Source organism: Peromyscus californicus, unplaced genomic scaffold (assembly GCF_007827085.1).
Source record: "Peromyscus californicus insignis strain IS unplaced genomic scaffold, ASM782708v3 Scaffold_10__1_contigs__length_136768540, whole genome shotgun sequence".
In the NCBI taxonomy this organism is placed as follows: Eukaryota; Metazoa; Chordata; class Mammalia; order Rodentia; family Cricetidae; genus Peromyscus; species Peromyscus californicus.
In genome coordinates this window covers 54,221,941-54,247,091 of record NW_026294391.1, presented here as the reverse complement: position 1 = coordinate 54,247,091, position 25,151 = coordinate 54,221,941, and the positions used below count along the sequence as shown (strand labels likewise).

At 39.3% G+C, this 25,151-nt stretch overlaps 1 protein-coding gene across 1 annotated transcript in view; it reads right to left on the bottom strand.

Moving 5' to 3' along the window:
* Nucleotides 1-15,599, bottom strand: part of Ar (androgen receptor) — a 173,067-nt gene extending 157,468 nt beyond the window's left edge. The window contains exon 1 of the mRNA XM_052733210.1: nt 12,978-15,599. Within this exon, the coding sequence (XP_052589170.1) occupies nt 12,978-14,512 (1,535 nt within the window). The 5' untranslated portion in view covers nt 14,513-15,599. The remainder of the gene's footprint in view (nt 1-12,977) is intronic.
* Between the last annotated feature and the right edge of the window lie 9,552 nt (nt 15,600-25,151).

Sequence of the window (25,151 nt, the reverse complement as noted above, 5' to 3'; positions counted from 1 at the left end):
TGTGGATTCCCAAGGGAGACTTTACGCCATTTGAATGGAGAGGGAGGAGCAGTGAATAGGGGGTTGGTAGAAGGGAGGTGGGAGAGGGAGCTGGAGGAGAGGAGGGAGGCGAAACTGTGATTGGTATGTAAAATGAAATAAAGAAAAAGTAAATAAAATGGGTTGTGCTTTTCCAGTTATTCAGGCCAACATTTTGCTAATCATCTTTGTCTCATTTATTTTTCACAATAAATATACCATCTGTCAATAAATGCTACTGACTCTTTCATCAAAACATCTCAATCCAGCCACTTCTTAATCTTTGGCTACCTTAGTCTGAACTACGATCATCTCCCTTTTGGAACCTGTAGTAGACTCAGATCCCTGCTTCCCATTTATTCCATAGTCCCCTTTTCACAGAGATGAGTTGCCAAACAAATGCATCACGTATCCAAAAGTGACAAGTGCTATGAAAAAGAATTCTACAAAAATGTAAACCAGATTATAATGTGCTGCTTATGTTCTCAAAGTAAATCCCAAAGTCATTAAAAATATTTAGGATATCTACCTTAACTGTGGTGTTGTGTTTTATCACTCCTTACTTAGGCACATTAGCCATATTGGCCTCCATCTTTTGTGTCTTTTGTCATATCTAGTGTGCCCCTTCTTTAGGCTCTTTGTGCCTGAAATTATAGTCATGTGGTTCACCTCATTTCCTCCAGGTCTCTTTTTAAGTATTACATTCTTAGTAAGACCTAAGATGACCAACAAATATAAACTGTGACTTCACACCATTAATACCGACCCTCCTCAGTCTGCTAATCTGGTCTTCATGACACTTATTCTTTGTCATGTTCTCCATGTTTCCCCTCATCAGACTGTCAGTTCCATGGTGCAATTCTTTCATGGACTTTTGTTGATAGTATAGAATTAGTCATGTGGTAAATGTTCAATAAATATTAGTTTGACAAATGTACTCTGTAAGAGAGAATAGCAAGGTTATTAATACCTAAAAATCACACATAACCAATCTATTGGTTTAGTCAGTGGATAGAAACATAGATGCCTTAAGAGCTTCACTAGTTTCTATTCTTGACATTAGCTGTGTTTCTTTGTATCTCTGAATTTGACCATTCCTATCTGTAAAGTAAAAGAACTATGGAACAAAATCAGTGACAAATGACTGAAATAAGAGTAAAACTGAAATCCCTGTTTGCCTCCTTTGAAGCTGGTTGGCTGCACTTACCTAACTTTCCTGAACACATTCATGGGCATTATTATAATAGTTTCAGCCTACACTATTTGTACAAGGTAAAATGAGAATAAAACTTGAAATCTGGTATAATAATCTCTCCAGTATTTTTCTTTTATTCAGGATTGCTTTAGCTATCCAGTGGTTTTTTTGTTCTTCCATATGAATGCTAGGAGTTCTTTGGTTTGTTTGTCTTGTATGTCTGTAAAAAAAAGTCATGGGAATTTGATGGGGATTGCACTGAATATATAAATTGCTTGAGCAGAATGTTTATTTTCACAATATTAATTCTGCTAATCTATGAGCATGGGAGGCCTTTACATTTTATAGTATCTTTCTTTCTTAGTATCTTTAGTCAGAGATTGAAAGTTTCCAGTATTGTTGAAGACTTTCATTTCCTTATATTTATTCCTAGACATTTTAATTTTTTCAAGGCTATTGTGGATAAGAGTATGTGAATTATTTTTTCCATCCTGCTTATTGTTGGTGTATAGAAAGGTTACCAATTTTTGTAAGTTGATTTTATATCCTGCCACTTTGCTGAAAAGTGGTCATCATTTCTGGAAGCTTTCTAGTGGAGTCTCTGGGATCTCTTATGTATAATACTTTATCACCTGGAAATAAGGAAAAGTTGTCTTATTCATTTCCTATTTCTATTCCTTAAATTTCCTTCTAGATTTACTCCTCTAGCTAGTGCTTCAAACACTGTGTTGAAAAGGAACGGGTATGATGGAAAGCCCTATCTTGTCCCTAATTTTAATGTCATTGTTTTTACTTTTTCTCCATTAGGATGATTTTGGCTGTTGAGGTGTGCATCTTCCAGAGCTATTCTTTCTAGAACTTTAATAATGAAGACATTTTGGGTTTTTGTTATATGCCTGAATTCAGTTTGGAAGTATTTTAGTGAGAATTTTTGAGTTTATGTTCATCAGGGATATTATCCTATAGTTTTCTTTTGGTGTATCTTTACCTGGTTTTGATACAAGAGTAATACTGGCTTCATAGAAGAAATTGAAAGTGAATTCTAGCTCTGAATTTTTAGATTTGAGTATGTATCCTGAAGTAACCCCAGAAGTCAGGAATGTGAAAAAGGGACATTTACTGAAGGGAGAGGAAATGCTCTAGAGCAGTGGTTCTCAACCTTTCTAATTCTAAGACCATTTAATATAGTTTCTCATGTTGTGGTGATCCCAATCATAAAATTATTTTCATTGTCACATCATAACTGTAATTTTTCTACTGTTTTGAATCAGAATGTAAATATATGTGTTTTTTGATGGTCATAGGTGACCCATGTGAAAGGGTTGTTCAACCCCCAAGGATTAGTGCCCACAGGTTGAGAACTGCTGAGAGGAAGAGAGAGAGAGAGAGAGACAGAGACAGAGACAGAGACAGAGACAGAGACAGAGACAGAGACAGAGAGAGAAGAGCAAAATAGCAGGACATGTGTACTACGAAAGGGAAAATGTGAAAAATGAGTGTGGTTTCTTTAACTGGAGAGCAGGGAGGAAGGGTACTATTGAGGAAGGAGTGATACTGACGAAATTTGAAAATGACATAGGGAAATGTATTATTTCATCAGCTTACTTAAAAACAAATATATGAATAAATATTAATATAGATAGTGATATAGATTATATCGATATATAGATGATGTTCACCTCAAGAACCATAGACTGACCAAAGGAAATTTCTCCTTGAGTAGTTCATCATGGAAGTCCAAGAGACTCCCAAGGCAAAGTAGACTATTGCTACTGCCCTTGATTACTTCCCTGAACCCTAAGGGAAGAGCTTATTACTGAAGATACCACACACTTTGGACACAGGACTTGAAGGGAATAAGCTGGAACTCACCTGGAAGCCTCCCTGGGGAATAGCTTTCATAGTATCCAAACGTGCTATACAAGCTTCAAAGACAGAAAAACATTCAATAGTCCTACCCAGTTATAAAGCTTTTGAACCACAACAGTGACTAGCCAGTAAAATATTCTTAATGGTACAATAGTGGACCTATTATTTTTTTTCTCTTATTCCTTGAATCATTTCACTTGTATTTATCTCTTCCTTCCATGTGGAAAAAGACTCATTTATTTAGAGGCTCAAAACAAGCCTATGTGTCAGTTGAAACCTTCAGAGCAGGAAAATTCCTCTTTTTTATAGTATTTTTATTTTATAATTAACTTAATTTCACATATCAGCCACGGATTCCACAGTCCTCCCTCCTCCCACCCCCCAGCCCTCCCCCCAATCCATCCCTACTCCCACCTCCTCCAAGGCAAGGTCTCCCCTGGGGAGTCAGCCCAGCCTGGCAGACTCAGCCAAGGCAGGTCAAGTCACTTCCTCCCTACACCAAGACTAAGCAAAGTATCTCAGCATAGGCCCCAGGCTCCAAAAAGTCAGCCCATGCACCAAGGACAGGTCCTAGCTCCACTGCCTGAGGGCCTCCCAAACAGTTCAAGCTAATCAACTATCTCACTTATCCAGATGGCCTGGTCCAGTTCCATGGGGATTACTCCGCCATTGGTTCACAGTTCATGTGCTTCCACTAGTTTGGCTTTTTGTCCCTGTGCTTCCTCCAACCATGGTATCAACATCTCTTGCTCATACAATCCCTCCTCTCTCTCGCTGATTGGACTCCTGGAGCTCCACCTGGGGCTCGGCCTTGGATCTCTGCCTCTGCTTCCATCAGACACTGGATGAGAGTTCTATCATGACAGCCAGGGTGTTCGGCCATCTGGTCACCAGAGCAGGTCAACTCAGGCACTCTCTCGACCATTGCCAGTAGTCTACAGTGGAGGTATCATTGTGGATTTCTGGGGACCTCTTTAGCACTCTGCTTCTTCCTGTTCCCCTGGGGTCTTCATTCATCTTGGTATCTCCCGTTCCATTCTCCCACACTGCTCTAGGACCCATTTCTGGGCCCCATCCCTTGCCCAAGAATTCCTCTTGATCTGACCACCACACTGGGTGCCTTCCTGAACTCTGACACCACACTAAGACTCATTAATTATCTTGAATTTAATTCATTACTTATATCATTGCAGACTTCTCCAGTCAAAGACGTCAAAATATATTCTCAGCAAATGAAATGACATAGTCAAGAAACTGTGGAAGAAACTAGTAATTAATATGTCTGGAGTGGTAATGTTGAATAAATAGAAATAGACTGCAACCTCTGGCTTCATTGTCTTTTCATAAGTACTATATTCTCTTGCTTGAAATATCTATCAAGACCTATAACCCATTGATTGATTTCAGTCATGTCTCCATCTATTTTTATAAGGATTAAAGGCACCCACAGGTAGTAAACGCTACTGATACCTTCAGCCTACACTGACTCAGGTCTTTTTTAACTACTTACATTTAAAACTGTGTGTATACCCTGTATCTATTTATCAGTATCATGATGCTACTTTTCTTTTGTCTTGAAGTTCTTCGAAAGCTGTGACTACAGAACTCTCTCTCAGTTGGATCTCCTTTTAAAAAGCTGTACATCCTTCTGACATGTGTTGGTAATATAGCAGGTGCTTAATGAAAAGTGGTTGATGAGCAGAGGCTTGTTTTTGGCCTGGGAATAGACTCTAGGACCTCCTACTTACTAGACAAGAAGTTTATCACTGAGCTAAATTCCCAACCTGATGAATTCTTTTTTAAAAAGTAACTTTATTGGTGATAATCGTCTAAAGCTAGCTATTTGATCAAACAGGACCAGTTTTTCTTGGTTACTAGCAATTCAGTGACCATTATTAGGGTACAGAAGCTGAAGTTGACTATGTATGACCTTTATACGAGCATGTTAATGAGGTCAAAGTCCAGTACCCATATAAATCCTTGTTTCTTGGATGTGGTGTATATCACTGAAAGGGAGGCTACTTTATATGCGTATAAATATGCCACTTCCTCACCTAGAAATACATACATATCATAAGGAGTGAAAGCATATACTTTCTTCAAAAGACAATATATGAAACCATAATATTGTGACTTTGGCTATTTTCACAAATATAAAAATAACCCAAATATAACTGGTGCCTTTTCCAGACTAGTTTAATTTTGTTACCTTTTCATGATAATTTTTTATTTAGTTTAGCAGTCAAAATTGTTCCTTACTCACGTCTTAATAATTATTAACTCCAAAATGTAATGCAAAGAACTATTAGCTGTTATTTACAAATACTCTCTTTATCCTTATTAGTTCTAATTGACAGTTATGCTGGATAAAACTTATGTTCCTTCACCTAGATAAGATGAAATGAAGTATGTTTTATCAATGCACTAAAAGAAACTCTTGCTATTTAAACATCTAAGGCATTCACATTTCTGGCACATGAAGCAAAATTACAAAGTATAACATTATATTTTAAAATCTCCTATATTTCTTAGCACTGGCAATGAAAAATTTGAAAAGAAAACCAAAAGACAATTATGTTTATAATAATATATAATACTGAGGAATAAATTTGATAAAAAGAAATGCAAATTTTATATTCTGAAGACTAAGAAATAGGTTTTTGAACAAAGGCATAAGAGGTATGCAAATTCATGCATCAGAAAACTTGGCAGCAATAACTCCCAAATTGATCTACATATTGGACACAATCTCTATCAAAATTCTAGGTGGTTCTGTGTAGGACCTGATGATATTATACCAAATAATATGAAAGTTCAAGGGACCTCAAACAGCTAAGACAAAATTGAAAACAACAAAGTTGGAAGACTCATACTTAATTTTAAAACTTAGTAAAAATGTATAGCAATCCAAACAACATAGAAATGGGATGAGTAAAGATATATAGATCAGCGAATACAGTTGAATGCCAAGAAATACCTCACATCTACGGTTAATGGATTTGTCCAAAGAATTCTGAGACAGTTAAATGGGAAAGGGCTCAACTAGTGATTCCATGACAACTGGATATCTACATGCACAAAAATGGACTGGACCACTACTTTACAACATATATAAACATTAAATCAATGATGATCAAGGACCTAAATATAATTAGTTAAAACTGGGAAACTCACAGAAGGAAACATAGATATATACTTTTTTGTTTTGGAATTAGGGAAAGCCTCTTAATATGTAACACTAAAATTATAGTCCAAAAAGAAAAAAGTGTATAAACTGAATTTTATCAAAATTTAAAGTTACAAATATTCACAAACCATAATCCATTAAAGGACTTTTATCAAAACATATATTTTAAAGGACTCATAATTCAATGTCAAAAAGACAATCCATGAGCAAAGAATATGCATAGACATTTTGACAAAAAAGATAAAAACAGACAAAAACATATGAAAATATATTGAATATTGTCATTAAAAAAGTACACATTAAGATGACAATGAGATACTGCTTCACAACCACTAGATAGCAATATCAACAACAACAATAATAATACGATGAGGCTGGAGAGACATTTAAGTTCTAAAGAACACTTGCTGTGCTTCCAGAGGATCTCTGGTCCAGCACTAGTATCAGATGGCTCACAACTTTCTTCCAGATGATATAATGCCCTCTTCTGGCCTCCATGGGTACCCACACCTGTGCATATATGCACACACAGACACATATATACATAATCACATCAAATAAAACGTGATAATAATGTGTTAGCAAGAGATGCAGAAAATGGCCAGGTAGTGGTGGCACACGTCTTTAATCTCAGCACTCAGGAGGCAGAGGCAGGAGGATCTCTGTGAGTTCAAGGCCAGCCTGGGCTACAGAGTGAGTTCCGGGAAAGGCACAAAGCTACACAGAGAAACCCTATCTCAAAAAACCAAAAAACAACAATAACAAAAAAAAACAAAAAAAGATATGCAGAAAATGGCATGTTCATAGGATGCTGCAAGAGTTCTAAAATAATGTGGACACTTTTGAAACAGCTTGGCATATTCTTATAAGTTTAAAATCACAGGTATGATGTGACATAGTATTTCTCTTACTAGTTACCTACCCAAGAGATTTAAAACCATATTTATACACACACACACACACACACACACACAAATACTGTACATAGGAGATGGAGAGATGGCTCCAAGTTTAAAAGCACTTGTTACTCTTGCAGAGGATCCTGGTATGGTTTCCAGTACCCACATGGTGGCTCACAACTACCCAAAATTCCATTTCCAAGGAACAAGATGCCCCAGGCATGCATGTGGTGCACATTCAAACATGTAGGCAAAACATTCATACATATAAAATAATATAAATAAATATGAGTTTAAATAAATGTGCATGAATGTTTGCAGCAATAATATTAGCTAGTGATGATAATAATTTCCAAAACTGATAAAATATGGCATAATCTACAAAATAAACAAAATTATTCACCTGTGAAAAAATAATGAATCATTGACTACGTGATTTAACATGAATGAACCTGGGAAGCATTATTCTATAAGAAGGAACCTAGTCACAAAAGAACTAGTATTACATGGTTCTATTTAGATGAAATGGCAGAATGAGTAAATCCATAGAGACTAAGAGCAGATTAGTGGTAGATCAGCATTGGCAGTGGATAGAGGGGTAACTGCTATGAAGCACATAGAATTTTTGGGGGGCTGAATAAAATGTTCTAAAATTGACTATGATAATAGATCCATAACTCAGGATGTACTACTATAAAGCACTGAAATATGCACTCTATGTAGGTGAATTATATGGATTGTGAATTATGTCTCAATTAAGCTGTTGCTGACAAAATAGCACTCTGATACTACATGATCTAAATTGGCAACATTCTCTACTGACCAACAGCACTTTAATGCTATAAATTTGTCGGAGTGAGCCATTCTCAACCCTGATGTGTCTGGCAGATTGGTAGCAATCAGTGTGAGAGAGAAGAGTGGCATCATTCATGAGTTTGCAAACCATAATTGGTGCCCTCTCAGCTCTATGATGCAGACACTAAATGCAGCCCTTACCGAGTAACAATCTAAAACATTAGAATCAGGAGAGACACTTCCAGAAGCTTTGTGTTCTGCTTCAGAGAGGTTTCCCCAAATGGTCATCATGTATACAAAATGTAACTTTCTAATATTCTGACTACTAGCGAGGGAGTTAACAGAACACTAACCCTCACTGGCCTACTTGAAGGTATTTGAGTATTAGTGAATAAACTGGAAAATACTGGATACGTCTAAAAATGTACAATTATCTTATATGCCACAAAGGACAGCAAATGGTGGTAATCATATGGTGATTCACAAGTCATTATGTAAAAGTCAATTCTGTGTTTAGGATGAGGCTAACTCAGTATAAATGAAGTGCTGACGGGGTAACTGAAGGAGAGTGATTTCCTTACTTTTTTCTTTGTTTACCAATAATCATTTGCATGTTGCCTGAGCACCCTCATGTGAAGACTAGCACTGACCTAGACATATAGAATAGGGGAATAAATACTGATCCAGACAGAGTTTTTGGGAAAGGGAGAGTATAATTATTCTCATTGTCTGAGAGAAGGTTATCAAAAGGGCTAGAAGAGGGAAAAGAATAGAGGTTGAGATAGGCTGTGTAGATAGCTCAGTTCAGAGGGCCCTGGATTCAATCCCTAGTACTGCATGACACATACATACATACATACACATATACATACATACATACATACATACATACATACATACATACATACATACTATAGACAGACAGACACAGATACAGACGCACACAATCATACACTTATCTGGGATGGGGGCAAAATACTTCACTAAATCTTCAACTTACGCAAGCTATCTCCCACAACTTTCTCAGCAACTGCTGAACCTTTCTCTAACCTCAAGGTAAAAATGTCCTGCTGTGAGGCTATTCATTTTACAGTTCCTTCTTAGGATCTATTCTTAAGAGAGGTACTTGGTTCATCTTATCTTCTACCTGCCAGATTTTCATTAAAGAGATTCTTTAGGAGCATGCCACAGGTGTAATGAGAAAAAACATTCTGAGAAGTAGAGTTTATATTTCAATGTCAAAGGCATGTTAGGATTGAAATAAACACAAACCAGGCATAGGCAGCATTTGAGGAAGCTGCAGACAAAGACAAAATGGAGGAGTTGGGGGTTGGGGAAAGATTTCTTTTTCACTCCCTTACCAACATCACAAAATGCAATTTTTTTGTTTGCTTTTTATTATTATTATTTTTCAATATCATGAGTTAAGATATGATTATAAATTAAGCCTCTTGCTTTGTCCCACCTAGTCTGCATTCTCTTCCTTGCTTAGAGAGCTCCAAATGAAACTAATTGTCATAATATCACCATAAGTAGTAGTAATTAATAATAATAATAATAAATTGTACATGTTCAACTCACAGAATACCACCAAGAATGGCCACTGTATGTTTGCAAATAAAGAGATGAAAGAATCCTTTGTTTTAAAAACATTTATGTAAACCAGATGAAAAATTAAAACAGTGAGGAAAAAATTAACGAAGAAAATTTAACATGCCAATAAATTCAATATATTATTTTCAAATATCAGCTCCATAAATGAAACTCTGATGAAGTAAAATTAGCACTGCCAGGAAAGCACCCCAAACCAACCCTACAACTGAAAAACTCCAAGCTGCTTAAAAAACATGATACCAAGCTGAGAGAGATTGCTTACATAAGAGGGTCCTGCCATGAATGCATCTTGGGGCTGCTTACAAATGGGGTGCAAACTGATTTGGCTATTTGACATTGGGTTCTAATGACTGGGACCCAGGAAGAACTCACTATATATTTACTGACTCCTTCTCAATATTACTGATTCTGAAAGCTTATAGTCAGAAATCATTCATTGATCCTAAAGCAAAATTTTGCTTAACAAGACAAACTATATATTATATGATAGCCGGGAAAAAATTCTTGGTAACTAGGAAGGAGAATGGAGATGAAATGAGAACTGATAAAATGCCATACTTAGGAAAAAATAATAATAGGCAAGACTTTCCAGTGCCAAAGCACTACTCAAATAATGCCTGTTATGGATTCTGGAACAAACAAGTAAAATTAGTAATTTTTCACTCTGCTTCTAAGTAATTTCTCTAAACCCGAATTCAACTTCTTGCATAGGCTCTTTAGGGCTCTAATTGTAAGAATCAATGTTTACCACAGTATTATGCTGCAAAGTTGTAGTCTTGTTTCATCACCAAGAGAAAACAGCGCCATAAAATAGCATCAGGCTTGTAAACAAGACCCATTACTTTTATTTTTCCTTCTGTTCAAAACATATGCTAAACTAAGGAAAAAAAAGAATAGGACTATCTTCAGCTTCTGCTTTCTTCTCAGTAGAAACGCTGCTGATGTATGACACAGTTACTGCTTCAGTTAGCAAAGCTAAAAAAGTCTCCCTCATATAATTAATGTTCATAACACACAAGTGAAAAAAGGAGGAACCCAAAAAGTTATGAGAAGCTTCCAGAATTTTGAGATTTTAAACTCAAAATCAGCATACAGTGCATGCCACCTAGAGGGAATGAGCTCTGGGCTTGCCTTTAAAAAGCCTTTGCCTTTCATCCAGTTATGCCTGTAAAGTAAGGGGAAACAACAGAAAGTAAGAAAACAGTTCCATTTTAGAGGTTGTTGGCATGCAGATTAGATCAGATGAATAACTTCAAGAAAATGATTCAAATGATTTTTCTGGACCTTAGAAACGGAGTTTGTCAACCCACTTAGTCAGAACTTCATTGACTCTAGTACATTCTCACTAATTGAGCTCAATAATTTAAAGAGTGTCAATGAGGCTTCAAAGTATAATACTCATCCTAATAGAGAAGGTACCTCTCCCTTTAAGAACTGAGATAAAATCAGAATACTTACTATATAAGTGCTAGAAAGTGTTTTTATTCACTGGCTGGAAATTCAGACTGAATTTTCAAAACTACATCTTAAACCAACACAGAGAATTGCTACTTTCCTTCTTGTGAAGTGAGCAAGTTGGGGTGGGGTATCCAGAAGGCCAGATGGCTTAGGTGGCTAGTCTTAGCATCATGCTAGGTTAAGAGGCACTTTAGATAGTCCCACCCAAAGAAAAGTTTGTAGTAAAAGAGGGATTCCGTTCTCTAGTTGACAATCCTAGAAAAAATTAACCATACTGAGTAAAACTATTCTCATAAAATGAAGACCTTTTATCCCACAGTAAAAAGCATCACAAAAATAAACACTCTAACTTAACTGGAAAAGATCTGATATCAAATGAATCTTTGAAAATCCTGTAAGACAAACCTTCAAAACCAAATAGAATATAAGCCGTGATAAGAAACTGTTTCTTCAACAACTCAGAAAAAGCATTTTTTTGAAAATCTATCCTCTTGGGCACTGCCCTAACAACCAAGAACAATAAAATATTAGAAATTGTTAGAATCAAGTCACCAAAATTATAGTATATCTAACAAAGAGATTGGGGGGGGATGTCACAAATAAAAGAAAACAGTTTGAGAAACAGACAAATTCATGGGGAGCATGAGCACCTCAGAAAAACCAAACCTAGGCATTAATTACTCAGTCAATACTCATCAGATGAAAAGATTATCTTAACTTAGTTGGAAAACTTTTCAACTAGTCTCTAGGAGGCTCAAGAAGCAGTAGTAAACACTTTTAATATGGCGAAATTGCCCACTACTTTTCTCCTGTCCTAATTAGAACCATGGAACAACATTATGGTTCATAGGTCACTGACAGTTCTTACTCAATTTGTTATCACGAGCAACTCATGTTTTAAAATATAAGTATGTCCTTAAAACGAAAAACGTAATGAGGTGCTTTACTCCTCCCTCCCCAGTATAAATTTCTGACCACACTCAAGCAGCAGGACATGTTTTACAGTTTTGTTTTGTTTGCAACACTTGTGAGTCAAAACCAAACCTGCTTAAATTGTTCGTTTACAGTACATTCTTTTCTTTTCAGGTCTAATTCAAGCCCGAAATAGAGACTTCTGATGTGTTCTAATCTACACAGAAAATAAACATATTTCAAGAAAAAACTGGCCCATATAATTACTCCCAACAGTGAACCAATGCTGAGAAATCCGTGAGAGCAAAGTTTCCCTGGTGTTTACCATGTAAGTTACCCCATGTACCTGCTTTAAGTGTGCCCTGTTGGATTCTCTAGGCTGACCTCCAACCAGAGAGCAAGTCCCTGGTTGCTTCCTGGGAAGAAATTGCACTTCTTCACACCGGGGCCCTCAGCAACTAGACGCGGCATTTCTTTGAGAACTGAGAAATTTTATTATCTCTCTTTGAAGGATACGGGCCGAAATCAGGTTTTTACTTTTATTTTCCTTTTATTATGCCAAGACCATGCACGGACGGAAAGGTGAATGTTAACAAACCCATAGACAAGAAACTGCCCACGTTTCTGATCGTGTTTCTAGGACTTTGAGGAAAGGAGAGGAAAAAAAGTGAAGGGTTTATGAGCGTCATTTCTGAAAATGGCCCATGCAATTGGATTTAAGTTTAGTACTTGGAATCCTTAGTACTTGGAATATCAGAAAGATTTTAATGGGAGAATTTTAGGTGTCTGGGGGAAGTGTGGGGAAGTCTCAAAGGGCACCAATTAGCACCCGGAGCGCAGCAAAGATTCCTGGGCTTAGGTGGAACTTTTCACAAGAGGACAGTCCCCAGGAGGGCTCCAGATGTAGGACAGTCCTGCCTATAGAACTGACCGAGCTGTTTTAGGATCCCTCCGAATGTTCTCTTGGGCGGGTTGCAAACTGCTGCTCTGTGCCCTTGGTTAAAAGGCGGCATTTTTGGGAGAAACTTACCGCATGTCTCCATAAGGTCCGGAGTAGTTCTCCATCCAAGGTCCCATCTCACTTTTGATGCAACTAGGACTGGGATAGGGTACTCTGTTCACCACTCCACTGGGGTACCACACTTCAGAGGCAGAGAAGTCACCCTCCTGGCTCGCCAGCCCCTGAGGGGGGCGAGTGTAGCCATAGGGGGCAACAGGCCCGGCCTCGCTCGGGCTGCTGCTGCCGCCCCCGCCGCCTGGCCCATATAATTGGCCTTCTTCTGCTGTGAAGAGAGTGTGCCAGGAAGAAGAGGCGGTGGCTGGGGGCGATCCAGTGCTGGGTCCGGCTGCACTCCCTCCGTGTAGGCTAGCCAAGTCCCCATATCGGCATTGCGCCGCGGCTGCAGCCCAGGGGCTGCTGTAGTCCAGAGGGTTCTCCAGCTTGATGCGGGCGTGTGGATGGATAGGCGGTTGGGGGTGCGGCGGCCCGGTTAGAGCCAGCGGAAAGTTGTAGTAGTCGCGATTCTGGTACGCTGCTGCCTCATCCACTGCTCCGGATTTATACAGAGACAGAGTGGACGGGATCTCAAGTGTCCCAGAGCTACCTGCTTCGCTGCTGCCAGAGCAGCCCAGGCTCTCGCTTTCCAGCCCTTTGGCATAACCTCCCTTGAAAGGGGAATACTCAGCAGTCTCTTCCGTGCCTTTGCCAGGGCCCTCGTCCAGGGGAAGACCTTTGCATTCGGCTAGTGGCGCACAGGGAGCGGGACGCACCGCGGGTGGACCTCCCAGGAGCGACGCGTACATGCAATCTCCCCGAAGCTGTTCCCCTGGACTCAGATGTTCCAATGCTTCCACACCCAATCCCATGGACACAGACACTGCTTTACACAACTCCTTGGCACTGTCAGATATGGTCGAATTGCCCCCTAGGTAACTATCCTTGGAGGAAGAGGGAGCCCCAGTGGCCTCCCTTGCTCTCGCGCTGCTGCCACTGCCTTCGGATATTACCTCCTGCTGCTGTTGCTGCTGCTGCTGTTGCTGCTGCTGCTGAAGAAGTTGCATGGTGCCGGCCTCACTCAGGATGTCTTTAATGTCGGTGGAGCAGCTGCTTAAGCCTGGGAAAGTGGGGCCCAGCAGGGACAACGTGGATGGGGCAGCTGAGTCATTCTCATCTGGAGGAGCTGGTGGCTGCTGCGGCAGCCCCTTGCCAGGAGCTGTGGCAGTCCCAGGCTCTGGGAGGCAGCCGCTCTCAGGGTGGCCCTCGGAGGCTGACTGCTGCTGTGAAGGTTGCTGTTCCTCCTCCAGGGCCAGGTAGCCTGTGGGGCCTCTGATGTGGGCTTGAGGAGAGCCATCCTCGCCATGCTGCTGCCGCCGCCGCCGGGGGCTAGTCTCTTGCCGCTGCTGCAAACAGGCGCCGGGAGGTGCTATGCTAGCGGCCTCAGGGTGCCTGGGGCCCGGGTTCTGGATTGCTTCGCGCACGCTCTGGAACAGATTCTGGAAAGCTCCTCGATAGGTTTTGGACGGGGGCCGTGGGTAGACCCTTCCCAGCCCTAACTGCACCTCCATCCTTGAGCTTGTCTGTATCTTTCACTGAATTCCCTTATCCTGTCTCCTCGTCTCTTGCTCTGAAGAGTTCAACTGACTGATGATGTAGTAGCTGCAGCTAGCTGCCCACCTGCGGGAAGCTCCGGGGAAGAAAACTTGCAGGAGGAAAAAAAAAAGCGCCCAGATAGCCTCAAAGTCTCCTGTAAAGGAAGGCACGCACTAGACAGGATCTGCCCTGCTAGTTCCACAGTCTGTCCCTAAATACTTGAAGAACAGATTAAAAGATGCTCAAAGCTTGACGTGGGGGGAAAGGAAAATCCTCTGCCTTCCACATGCAATGTCCACTGAAGCAGGTGCAAAGGAGAATTGGGCTATTTTCCTTTTGTTTTCTTTTAGCTTTTGTTTTGCTTTCGACTACTGAAGCCCTGACTGCCTTTTCATCTTTTGATTTCCAGCTCCACACACACAGGGTGAGGGGCGGGCAGGTGGAGGTGCAGGGGGAGAACCTGGAATCAGGGGCTTTCCAGGCGTGCTGTTGCTCCTCAGTCTCTGTGCTCTCAAAAGCCTTCTTTGCAACAAGCTCGCCTGCTCCCAGCCAAAGGGAGTTACCTCTGTGCAAACTGGCTGGCAGCGCTGGGGGTGTAGGGGAGAGGGTTGGCCAGGAAGCCTGCCTAGTCAGCTCCCAGAGAGGGGACCTGGGAGGGGGTAGGGGGTAGAGGGGAGGATGACAAAGGCAGCTGTAGTCCTACCCGACACTTTTCTCGCTTCCTCTGAGTCTCCCGCAGCTTTTAGAAACTTCACCGAAGAGGAAAGGGCAGCTCCGGGGCGGCGGCTTCGAAGCCGCCGCGCTGCAACAGGCGTCGGCTGTAGCTGAGCTGGGGCTGGCGTGGTCTGTCCCTTTAGCTTCCGTATGGCACTGGAGTGGCTAGCTCAGTCTTTCCCCCTCTGATGCCCTCTCAGCCTCCAGATTTGCTCCGGACCCTCTGGCTTTCCCAGCAGGCTGGCTCCCAGGGATCTCCGAGGGGGCGCTGGGAGGTGGAAAGCAAATGCAACAGTTTGTGAGTCGGTCCCGCCCCCGCGGGCCGGCCTCCCTGCCTTCCCACCTCCTTTCTCTCTCCCCTCCCCTCCCCTCCCCTCCCTTTTCCTTTTCTCCGCTCCTCTCACCACAAGCCAGCGCAGGCTGGCTTTAAAGAACGAAGTGCTGGCGTAGTGTGGGTGAAGGCTGGAGTGACTCGCTGTAGCCTTTGAGGACCCTTCTTCCCTAAATACCCTTGTTTTCCGGAACCAGGTTTTGGGCTCCAGACTAGAAGCTTTAATTTGGAGTGATTTTTAACAGACAAGTCTACCGGCTCTCCAGAAGGCGAGCATAGGCCCGATTTCATTGCTAAAGCGAATCCCAAAACAGTCTTGGAGGTGGAAGAGGGAGAAAGGGGCACTAGAAGTACCAGCTACCAGTAGCTGTGAGGGGTTCTTTCCAGGGTCCATCAGCACAAGCAGAAGGGGGAGTCCCAACAAATTAAAGAACAAGCTGCAGGCATGCCAACTCTTGCAGAAACCTTTGAGATTCTCCAATACGGTAGACAGGAAATCTTGACACCATGCCATTTGCCCTGGGATTTCTGGGCCCAAGAAATCAGAGGTCATTTCTACCTTATTTCCTGCCTTTCTTCCTGTTGAGGATTACCTGTAACTGACTCTTTTCACTTCTCCAGACTTGCAAAGGCAAAAAAAAAGGAAAATAAAAATAAAAATATCACTTAGACAAGTGTGCAAACACAAATGTCAGAAACACTGCGCAAATGGACCCTTGGTTTTGTCTAAAGGTTTGTTTGTATAGATGCCTTGAGATTTCAAAATTGTTTGCTCTTGAATACTCCTGTCCTACATAGAGAAATTACTATGGAGGGTGTTCTTTCTTCTGATGGACAAGTAGGAGTAAAAGTAAGTGAGCAACAGAGAGTGAAGGGTAGACCTACACAGGTTTCCTTACAGAAAGGCTGTAGACCCACCCTCTCATTCATAAATAGCTTATGCCTCTGAATCTGTGGAAGGTCTCTGTTCCAAAAGACACACAAAGTTTGTTTTGTGAGACTCACATTGTAAATATTTGTTTTTATTTTTAAATTCTTTCTTTTGAGGCAGGGCAACATTTGTTTTGTACAGCAGACAAGTCTTGAACTCATGAATTTCCTGACTCAGCTTCCCAAATCCTGGGGCTGGTGGATTATGCCATCACTCCTGGTATTTCCACGTTTACAGGCCTCTACAGTGAGGGGAAAAGCTTTATCCTGTGTACTGAGAATTTCCCCTGGCCAAAGGAGTGAGCTCAAACCTCAATGGGGAAGAGAAGGCGATAGATCAACTCTATTTCACAAATGAACAATCGAATCGAGGGTATTGTTGTACTCTCTATATTAACAGAATGGAAAGCAGCTTGTCATTCTTTTGCTACATTAATTGTACTCTTATCAGGTCCATATTACTTGAGAAATGGTCATTACAACCTCACATCTATCAAAGCTTTTTCACTATTCTAGTCAAAGGGAATTGAATCAACTGGCAAGACGGCAGAACAGAACGAATATATGTATCAGAGCCAGGAGAACTATTTGGCTATAGATTGACAGTGGAAGTGGCCACTTATCGAAGTGAATGAGCAATGACAAAAGAAAAGAAGGACGTATGTAGAAAAGAGGCCAGGAAAAATTAATGTGAGAAATAACTCATCTTTCAAAAAGTGAAAACACAATAAATATTCCAACCAAAGAATGAAATAGTATGAAGTTTATGTTGCTTCCACAGCATCAAAGTTGTCTTAACAGATTTCCTCACAGAAAATTGAAGCGAAAATGCCTCCTCTCAGAAGGCTGCTGCGACAGTGAAAAGAGATACAATGTATAAAAGAGATTTGAGAATAGGGAAGCGTTCCGAAAGTTTGAAGGATGTCCTTTTACACACACACATACACACACACACACACACACACACACACACACACACACACACACACACACACACACACTTATGGGTAAAGGCCAAAGGACTACAGTGGATGCCTGCATGTTGTTCCTGGGAAGGCACCCAACATGTTTCTTTTTACAAGGTCTTTCACTGGCCTAGAACTCATTAAATAGGCTAAGCAGGTTGGTCAGTGAGTCTCAGGGATCTACTTTTCTCTGTCTCAGCGGTGTTGGGGTTCAAAGTGTACAGTTCCATTCCCTGGCTTTTTGTTTACATGTGTGCTAGGGATCAAGCTCGGGCCCTCATGATTGCCACACAGGACCTTTCCAGATTGAGCTGTCTTCCCAATCTTTTTTTTTTTTTAAAAAAAAACTTCTAAAGTGAAACAAACTCTCACCAGTTATCATGAAGGAGAAAGTTAACTACTGTGATCACACTGTGGGCATATCCATTATTTGAACTTTGTACTCTGATCCCCTTCTCAAATCTTGTTTTCCCACTTCTGTTTTTACGATCAAGAGACAACTGCTGAAGAATATGACAGAAATTAGTACTTACACAATGTTTTTCTCTTGCTTCCTCCCACTCTTTTTTTTTCCTTTGAAATATTTTTAGCCATTGAATAGAATCCATGGTGTTCTCCCAGGTCATTTGAGTTCATAGTAAGTATCTCTAACAGATTCAGGGGGCTTTTAGAATGAAATTTTCCCTAGCCTTTGCTCTGGAAAACTAGAACAAGTTAACCTTAGAAACGTGGTGGGTATTTGCATAGTCTTATGAGTATATGCTGACATATTTCACAAATCTGTTTACTTCTCTAAATCTGGCTGCTTTCAATACAGTTCAAGACACTCTCATTTCCTACCTGGACAGCTCTTTCTTTGCCAATCAATCCTTCATTGATCAGGCAAATGGATTATATATGTAGCTTTATAAAGATAGAACTTACATGCAATGAACCACATACATTTAAAGTTGTACAAATTTCTAATTTTTGAAACTTGTCAATACGCATCTACAGATAATAGTATTTCCTTTCAAGACACCAAACTGATGTATATGAAAGCATTCTTTTGTGCTTATTTGGGCTTCTTCTCCCATGCCTCCCACTCAGGCAGCTGATGATTGATCTGTCAATATAGATTAGTTTGCCTTTTTAACCCAGAATTTACAGCAATGGAATCATAAAATATGTACTTTTTAGTCCTCACTAAGCCTAATGTTTTGATATCCATCCAAACTCTTATATGGATTACTACATAATTATTTCTTCTTTATTGCTAAGTAGTTTTCCATTGTGTTTCTGTATAAAAATTATTTATCTACTCACTTTTCACAAAGACATATATTCTTTCAGGATGGGGCTATTACTAGTAAATATACTATGAACAGTAATAAAAAGATCTTTTTTTGAACATATGATTTAACTTTGCTTAAATAAATAATACTCAGAAATTGATTGGGTGAGTCACAGGGCAGTTATATGTTTGCTTTTGTAACAAGCTGTTCTGAAATAGTTACACGAATTTGCATATAAAAATTTTACCAGCACTTGATATGGCCAACATATATTTAATACTAACATTTTAGTCAGGTGAATGAAGGATTCTGACTGAATTTGCATTTGTCCAATGAATAGTTATGAATAAGGTTTTATATTAGCTTATGCTTCATTTGTTCATTTTTATTTTAATTAAAATATAATTATATAATTTCTTTCCTTTCCTTCTTCCAAACCCCCATTGCACTTTTACTCACTTTCAAATATATAGCCTCTTTCTTTAATTATGATTGTTAATTAACACACACACACACACACACACACACACACACACATATATATATATATATAAAATGTTCATAAACATACAAATACAACCTGCCTAGTCTACTTCATGTGATTTGGATATACACAATTTCAGTCCACTTGATACTGGATAAATAAATAGAAGCTCATCTCTGGGGAAGATTGTTCTCTCAGTATTATTAGGTATCTGTATATGTTTGTCAAGAGATGGGACCCCTTGAGATTTCTTTGCCAGGAGGTGGTGGCACACGTGTTTCATCCTAGCAGTCGGGAGGTAGAGGCAGGCAGATCTCTGTGAGTCCGAGGCCAGCCTGGTCTACAGAGGACAGGCACCAAAACTACACAGAGAAACCCTGTCTTGAAAAACCAAAACCAAAACCAAAAACAAACAAAAAGAAAAGAGAATTCTTCATTCCATTTTTGCATGTCTATTAGTGTTGTAGTTGTCTGCATCATGTTTAAGAAGCTGTATCATGAGTGTAGCTCCTTGGTTATTTTTAGGAGGCAAAATCTCACAGTAGATTTCTTGGACCTCTGTTTTTCTGTTTGTTGGTTTTCTGTTGCTTCTTCCATTATGTTCTCTGAACCTCAGGTGCTAAAGTTGTTGTGTGCATGTAGTCATTGGACACCCCATGGTCAATTGATCTCTATATTTTTACCAGTTGTGGTTTTTCTATAACTGTCTACATCTGCTACAAAGAGAAGTTTCTTAGTTGAGAAGTGTGAGTTACATTTATGTGGATAAGTAGTATAAATATAGTTAGGAATTATGCTAGCCTAGTAGAGAAGTGATAGTATGTTCTCTAAAACCCATAACCTCACTATGCTTTGGTGGTTGGTAAGGTTTCCAGTGCCAGACATTTTTTTCCTCTTGTTGAGTGGGCCATAAGTCCAATTTTGGAGCCATTGGTTGTTATAAGTCTAACAGATTCTCAAAACAATGTACGCTTTTGCTATTGTTTGAGGTTGCTTCCCAGAGGTTTAAGGTAAATCCCTATTGCTGAAGATACTATGCACTTTAGACGCAGGACTCAGAAGATACAATCTGAATCTCACCTGAAAACCTCCTCCCTGAGAACTAACTTTCATAGTGCCAGAAGGTATTATTAAAGCTGCCAAGGAAGGGAAGCCATAAGTAGTCCTAACTACCTATAGACCAAAACAATGGTCAGCATGGAAAGATATAACTAAGGTTGTGATGGTGGAATTTGTTTATTATTTAGATGAAAATTTTCTCCAATATTTTGTTTATTTATTTTGCTCCATTTTATTTAATTTTTTGAGAATTATATGCATGAGTATTCTATTATCATGGTTTCTATCCCTCCCTCTTCCTCTTCGACTCTTCCTGTGTATCTCTCAACTTCCTACCAAATTCATGACTTCTTTTGTAATTATTGTTTTTATCTACACAGACAGGCAGACAGACAGACAGATATATGCAACCTGTTGAGTCAATTTAATATTGCATATGTGTGTATATGTATAGGGCTGACCACTTGGAATTGGCTAAACTATCATTTAGCTTTTTCTAGAAAAGACTGATTTTCTCTGTCTTTCTCAACAGCCATTAAATACTTCACCCTTCATCCAAGGGTGAGGCCTTGTAAAATTTTCTCCATTCACAATGTCATGTAAATTGATGTTGTCATTGTATAGGTCTTGTGTGGGGCACCATTTGTTGAGATTTCATGGGTACGACTTTCTTGTAGCAGATTTCATGGTCCTCTGGCTCTTACAATCTTTCTATCTCTTCTCTCATAATGATCCTTGAGCATCAGGTGTAGAGGTTGTATAGTGATACATCAGTTATCACTGAGTACCCCATGGTCAGTTGTGATCTGCAATGTTTTTTTCTGAGTAGTTGAAAAGATCTATAACACCAGGCATAAGTTCTCTCCTATTGAGTGGACCTTAAGACCAACTGATTGATTGATGTTGGTTGCTCCCAAGATATAAGTGCCATTTTTGCAACAATAAGATTATCTTGTCATTCTGGTCATTGTTGTGGTTTTTAGGCTTCACAGATTTGAAGGATTATTGATGGCTCTTCTCCCTTAGATAGCCTCCTCAGATACTGAGAGCTATTTCTCAGATAGGAGATTTCCAAGTCATTTTTAGGTCATTTCCCCCAAGTTATATGTCTAAAAACTGTATGGTAACTTCAGCAATGAGGTCTTAATTTCAAGTCCTAGGAGGTAACCAAGGGTAACAGTAATAACCAAATATTGTTTTAGGGTTCTCTTGGACTATCTTGACCAACAACTCAAAGGGATGTTTTCCATGCCTGGCAATGGGAATTTTGTAAGATAATCTATGGTTCTTGAGGTGAGCATTATTTACATATAAATGAAAAAATATTTATGTTATGACTCATAACAGTAGCAAGATTACAATTATGAAGTAGTAACAAAAACAATTTTATGGTCAGGGGTCACTATAACATGAGGAACTGGATTAAAGAGTCATAGCATTTGGAAGGTTGAGAACTACTGCTCTAGAGCTAATTTTTCCTCCACCATCATGACCAATTCTTGATTTCTGGGTATGTTCCAAGTTATATATTCTCATCTAAAGATTACAAAATAGGATCTATATATAAGAGAAAGCATGCATCATTTGTCTTGCTGGGTTTGAGTTATATCACTTACTATAATTTTCCTAAGTCCATCCATTTACCTGCAAATTTCATGATTCCATTTTTCTTTACATCTGAATAGTGTTCCATTGTGTATGTGTATCACATTTTCATTATCAATTCATCAACTGAAAGATACTTAGATTGATTCCATTTTCTAGTAATTGTGAGTACAACATCAATGAACATGGATGACCAAGTATTTGTGGAGTAAGATATTGAGTCCTTCGGGCTTATGTCAAGGATTTGTATAGCTGGGGCATGTAGTAGATACACTTTGGTATTTTGAGAATTCTACACACTGATTTTAACAGTGGCTGTAACAGTTTGTAATCCTACCAACTGCAAATAAAGAGTCACTGTTGTCTGCATCATTACCAGCCAGCATTTGTTGACAATTGTTTTTTGTTTGTTTGTTTGTTTTTGTTTTTCAAGACAGGGTTTCTGCGTGTAGTTTTGGTGCCTTTCCTGGATCTCGCTCTGTAGACCAGGCTGGCCTCGAACTCACAGAGATCTGCCTGGCTCTGCCTCCCAAGTGCTGGGATTAAAGGCATACGCCACCACTGCCCAGCGACAATTGTTTTCTTGATCTTGGTCATTTTGACTAGGGTAAGACGAAATGGCTAAGTAATTTTAATTTGCATTTTCCTAATTGCTAAGGATATTTAACACTTTTAAAGATATTTATTAGCCATTTGAATATCTTCTTTTAAGAGCTCTTTCCAGATCACTATTTTGAATGGGTCATTATTTTTATTCTTTTATTTTGAGTTGTTTGTACATTCTTGATATTAATCTTCTGTTGGATACATTCTTGGTATTAATCTTCTGTTGGATAGCTGGTAAAGATTTTTTCTTTTAATTTTTTTTTATTCATTTTACATACCAACCACAGATCCCCCTCTCATCCCTCCTCCCGCTCCCCCCCACCCCTGCCTTCCCCCCTCCCACAACCCACCCTCCATCCCTTCTTCCAAAAGGGCAAGTTCTCTCATTGAGGACAGCAAAGCCTGGTACATTCAGTTGAGGCAGGACCAACCCCCCCCCCCCCCCCCCCCCCCCCCCGCATCAAGGGTGAGTAATGTGTCCCACCATAGGTAACGGGATCCAGAAAGCCAACTCATGCACCAGGCATAGACCCTGATCACTTATACTTCTTATTTTGTATTTGATTATCTTTCATTTGTTTATTTTTAGATTTAAGATTTTTATCATTTTTTAAATATGGCTACTTACTATTTTAATTACGGAATTTTAAAGATTATTTGTGCACTGTGGAAACAAGTACTGTATTAGATATAAGAATTAATGGTGTTTTACTCAATCTACAGTTTTTTTTCATTGTCTTATCAGTGCCTCTTTTCTGACATTTTATTAGCATACATCCGTTTTATAAAATAATGTGTTTCATTTTAACATTTTCATTTTTGTGTATATCACAGACTTTGATCACTTATCTCCCTGCCTCTCATTTCCCCATCTTATTTTGTTTCAACTAGTCTTCTTCCCTTTCCAAAATAGTTTCCTGTCTTCTTTCAAGTCTTACATATTCCTTGGATGTTTGTTTTTATTAGTGCATACTAATTGTATAAACTAACGGGCGCCACTCTGACATTTTAATGTTTGCATGTCATGTATTTTGAACATGTTCTGTCTATTCCCCACTATTGGCTTTCTTCCTTCTACTATCACCCACTATGGGCACTTCTTCCCAGTTATCCTTCTAATTTTGTGGGTTTCTTTCTTTCTTTTTTTTTCTTTTGTCTAGCTTCTGCATAAAAGGGAAGAGTTATGATATCTATCTTTTCAAGTTAGGCTTATTTTAATCACATGGTAATCTCCAATTCCACCCAGTTTACTTCAAATGACATAATTTCATTTTTCTTTATGGTTGAATAAACATTTATGTATTTATACTATATAGTGGGCATTTGTTCCACCAATTAGTTTTTAGGTATAAACCTTTATAGCATGGCTTCTGATCCGAGTATGTGATCGCTTAAAAGGAGAGAGGTGGGGGTGTCAGGGTACTTCTTCTTGGGGTGGATTCAGAAGGCTGGATCCATTCGCTCCTGGCAGAATGGACAGTCGCTGTTCATTTGGTTCTGTATTCGTGAGTGTATCTTCCCCTTTATTTCTTTAATAAATCTTTATTACCCCCTTAAACAGACTCATGTGGGTTTCTCATAATAACACTATATTTCCTTTATTTATTAGTCTGTTGATTGATAGGCTGATTCTATTTATTTTAGTGTTTTTTAAACAAGTGTCTGTTTAATTTTTTCTTATAATTTATTTTGATCATATTCTTTCCCTTTTTCCAGATCCTCTCTACCTCCTTACCCATTCAATTTCACATTCTATCTCTCTCTAACAAAAACCAAAAACCAAAAAAATTTAAAACGAACAAGAAAAACCATGTCTCTTGAAGACTAAACATTTTAAATTATGATGAAATCCTATATATTTATTTGCCCCCTTTTCAGTTATGTTTTTGGTATCAAATCAAGTAAATACTTTTCTAACTCGAGATCACAAATATTTCACCTCTGTGTTTTTATTGGAGATACATTATTTCAGTATTACATTTAAATATATAATCTGAGTTTTATATATATATATATATATATATATATATATACATATATTTCAGTTATCTCTAGAGTATGTCTTTCTTTACAGCACCCTTAAGAGCGGTCCATAACCATCATGCCAGGATCATGTTACCAGGCAGACAGGCATGGCACTGATTCAGTAGTTGAGAACTCACATTTTAAGACATAACCATCAAGGAGAGAGAGAGAGAAAGACAGAGACAGAGGAGAGGGAGAGACAGAGAGACACACATACAGAGACACACAGAAAAAGACAGAGAGAGATTGGGAATTGCAGGCATCTTTTGAAACCTTAAACCTGCCTGCCCCCAGTGACATACCTCCTCCAACAGGACCTTACTTCCTAATTCTTCACAAAGTTTCACCAAGTGGGGACTAAGTAGTCAATCATATGAATCTATGGGCCCATTCTCATTCAAATTGTCATGGCTTCAAAGATGTTCATTCCTAGCTCACAATGCAAATATCCATTCAATTAATCACTCAGAGTCTTTACAGCCTTCTTGTTTCAGCAGTGTTTAAACGTTCACATTCAAAGTCTTCTTTGGGACTCAATGCAAAAAAAAAATAACTGTAAACCTTCAGAAAATTAAAGAGAATACATAGCCCCATCATACAGAGGCACAGGACAAGAGTTTC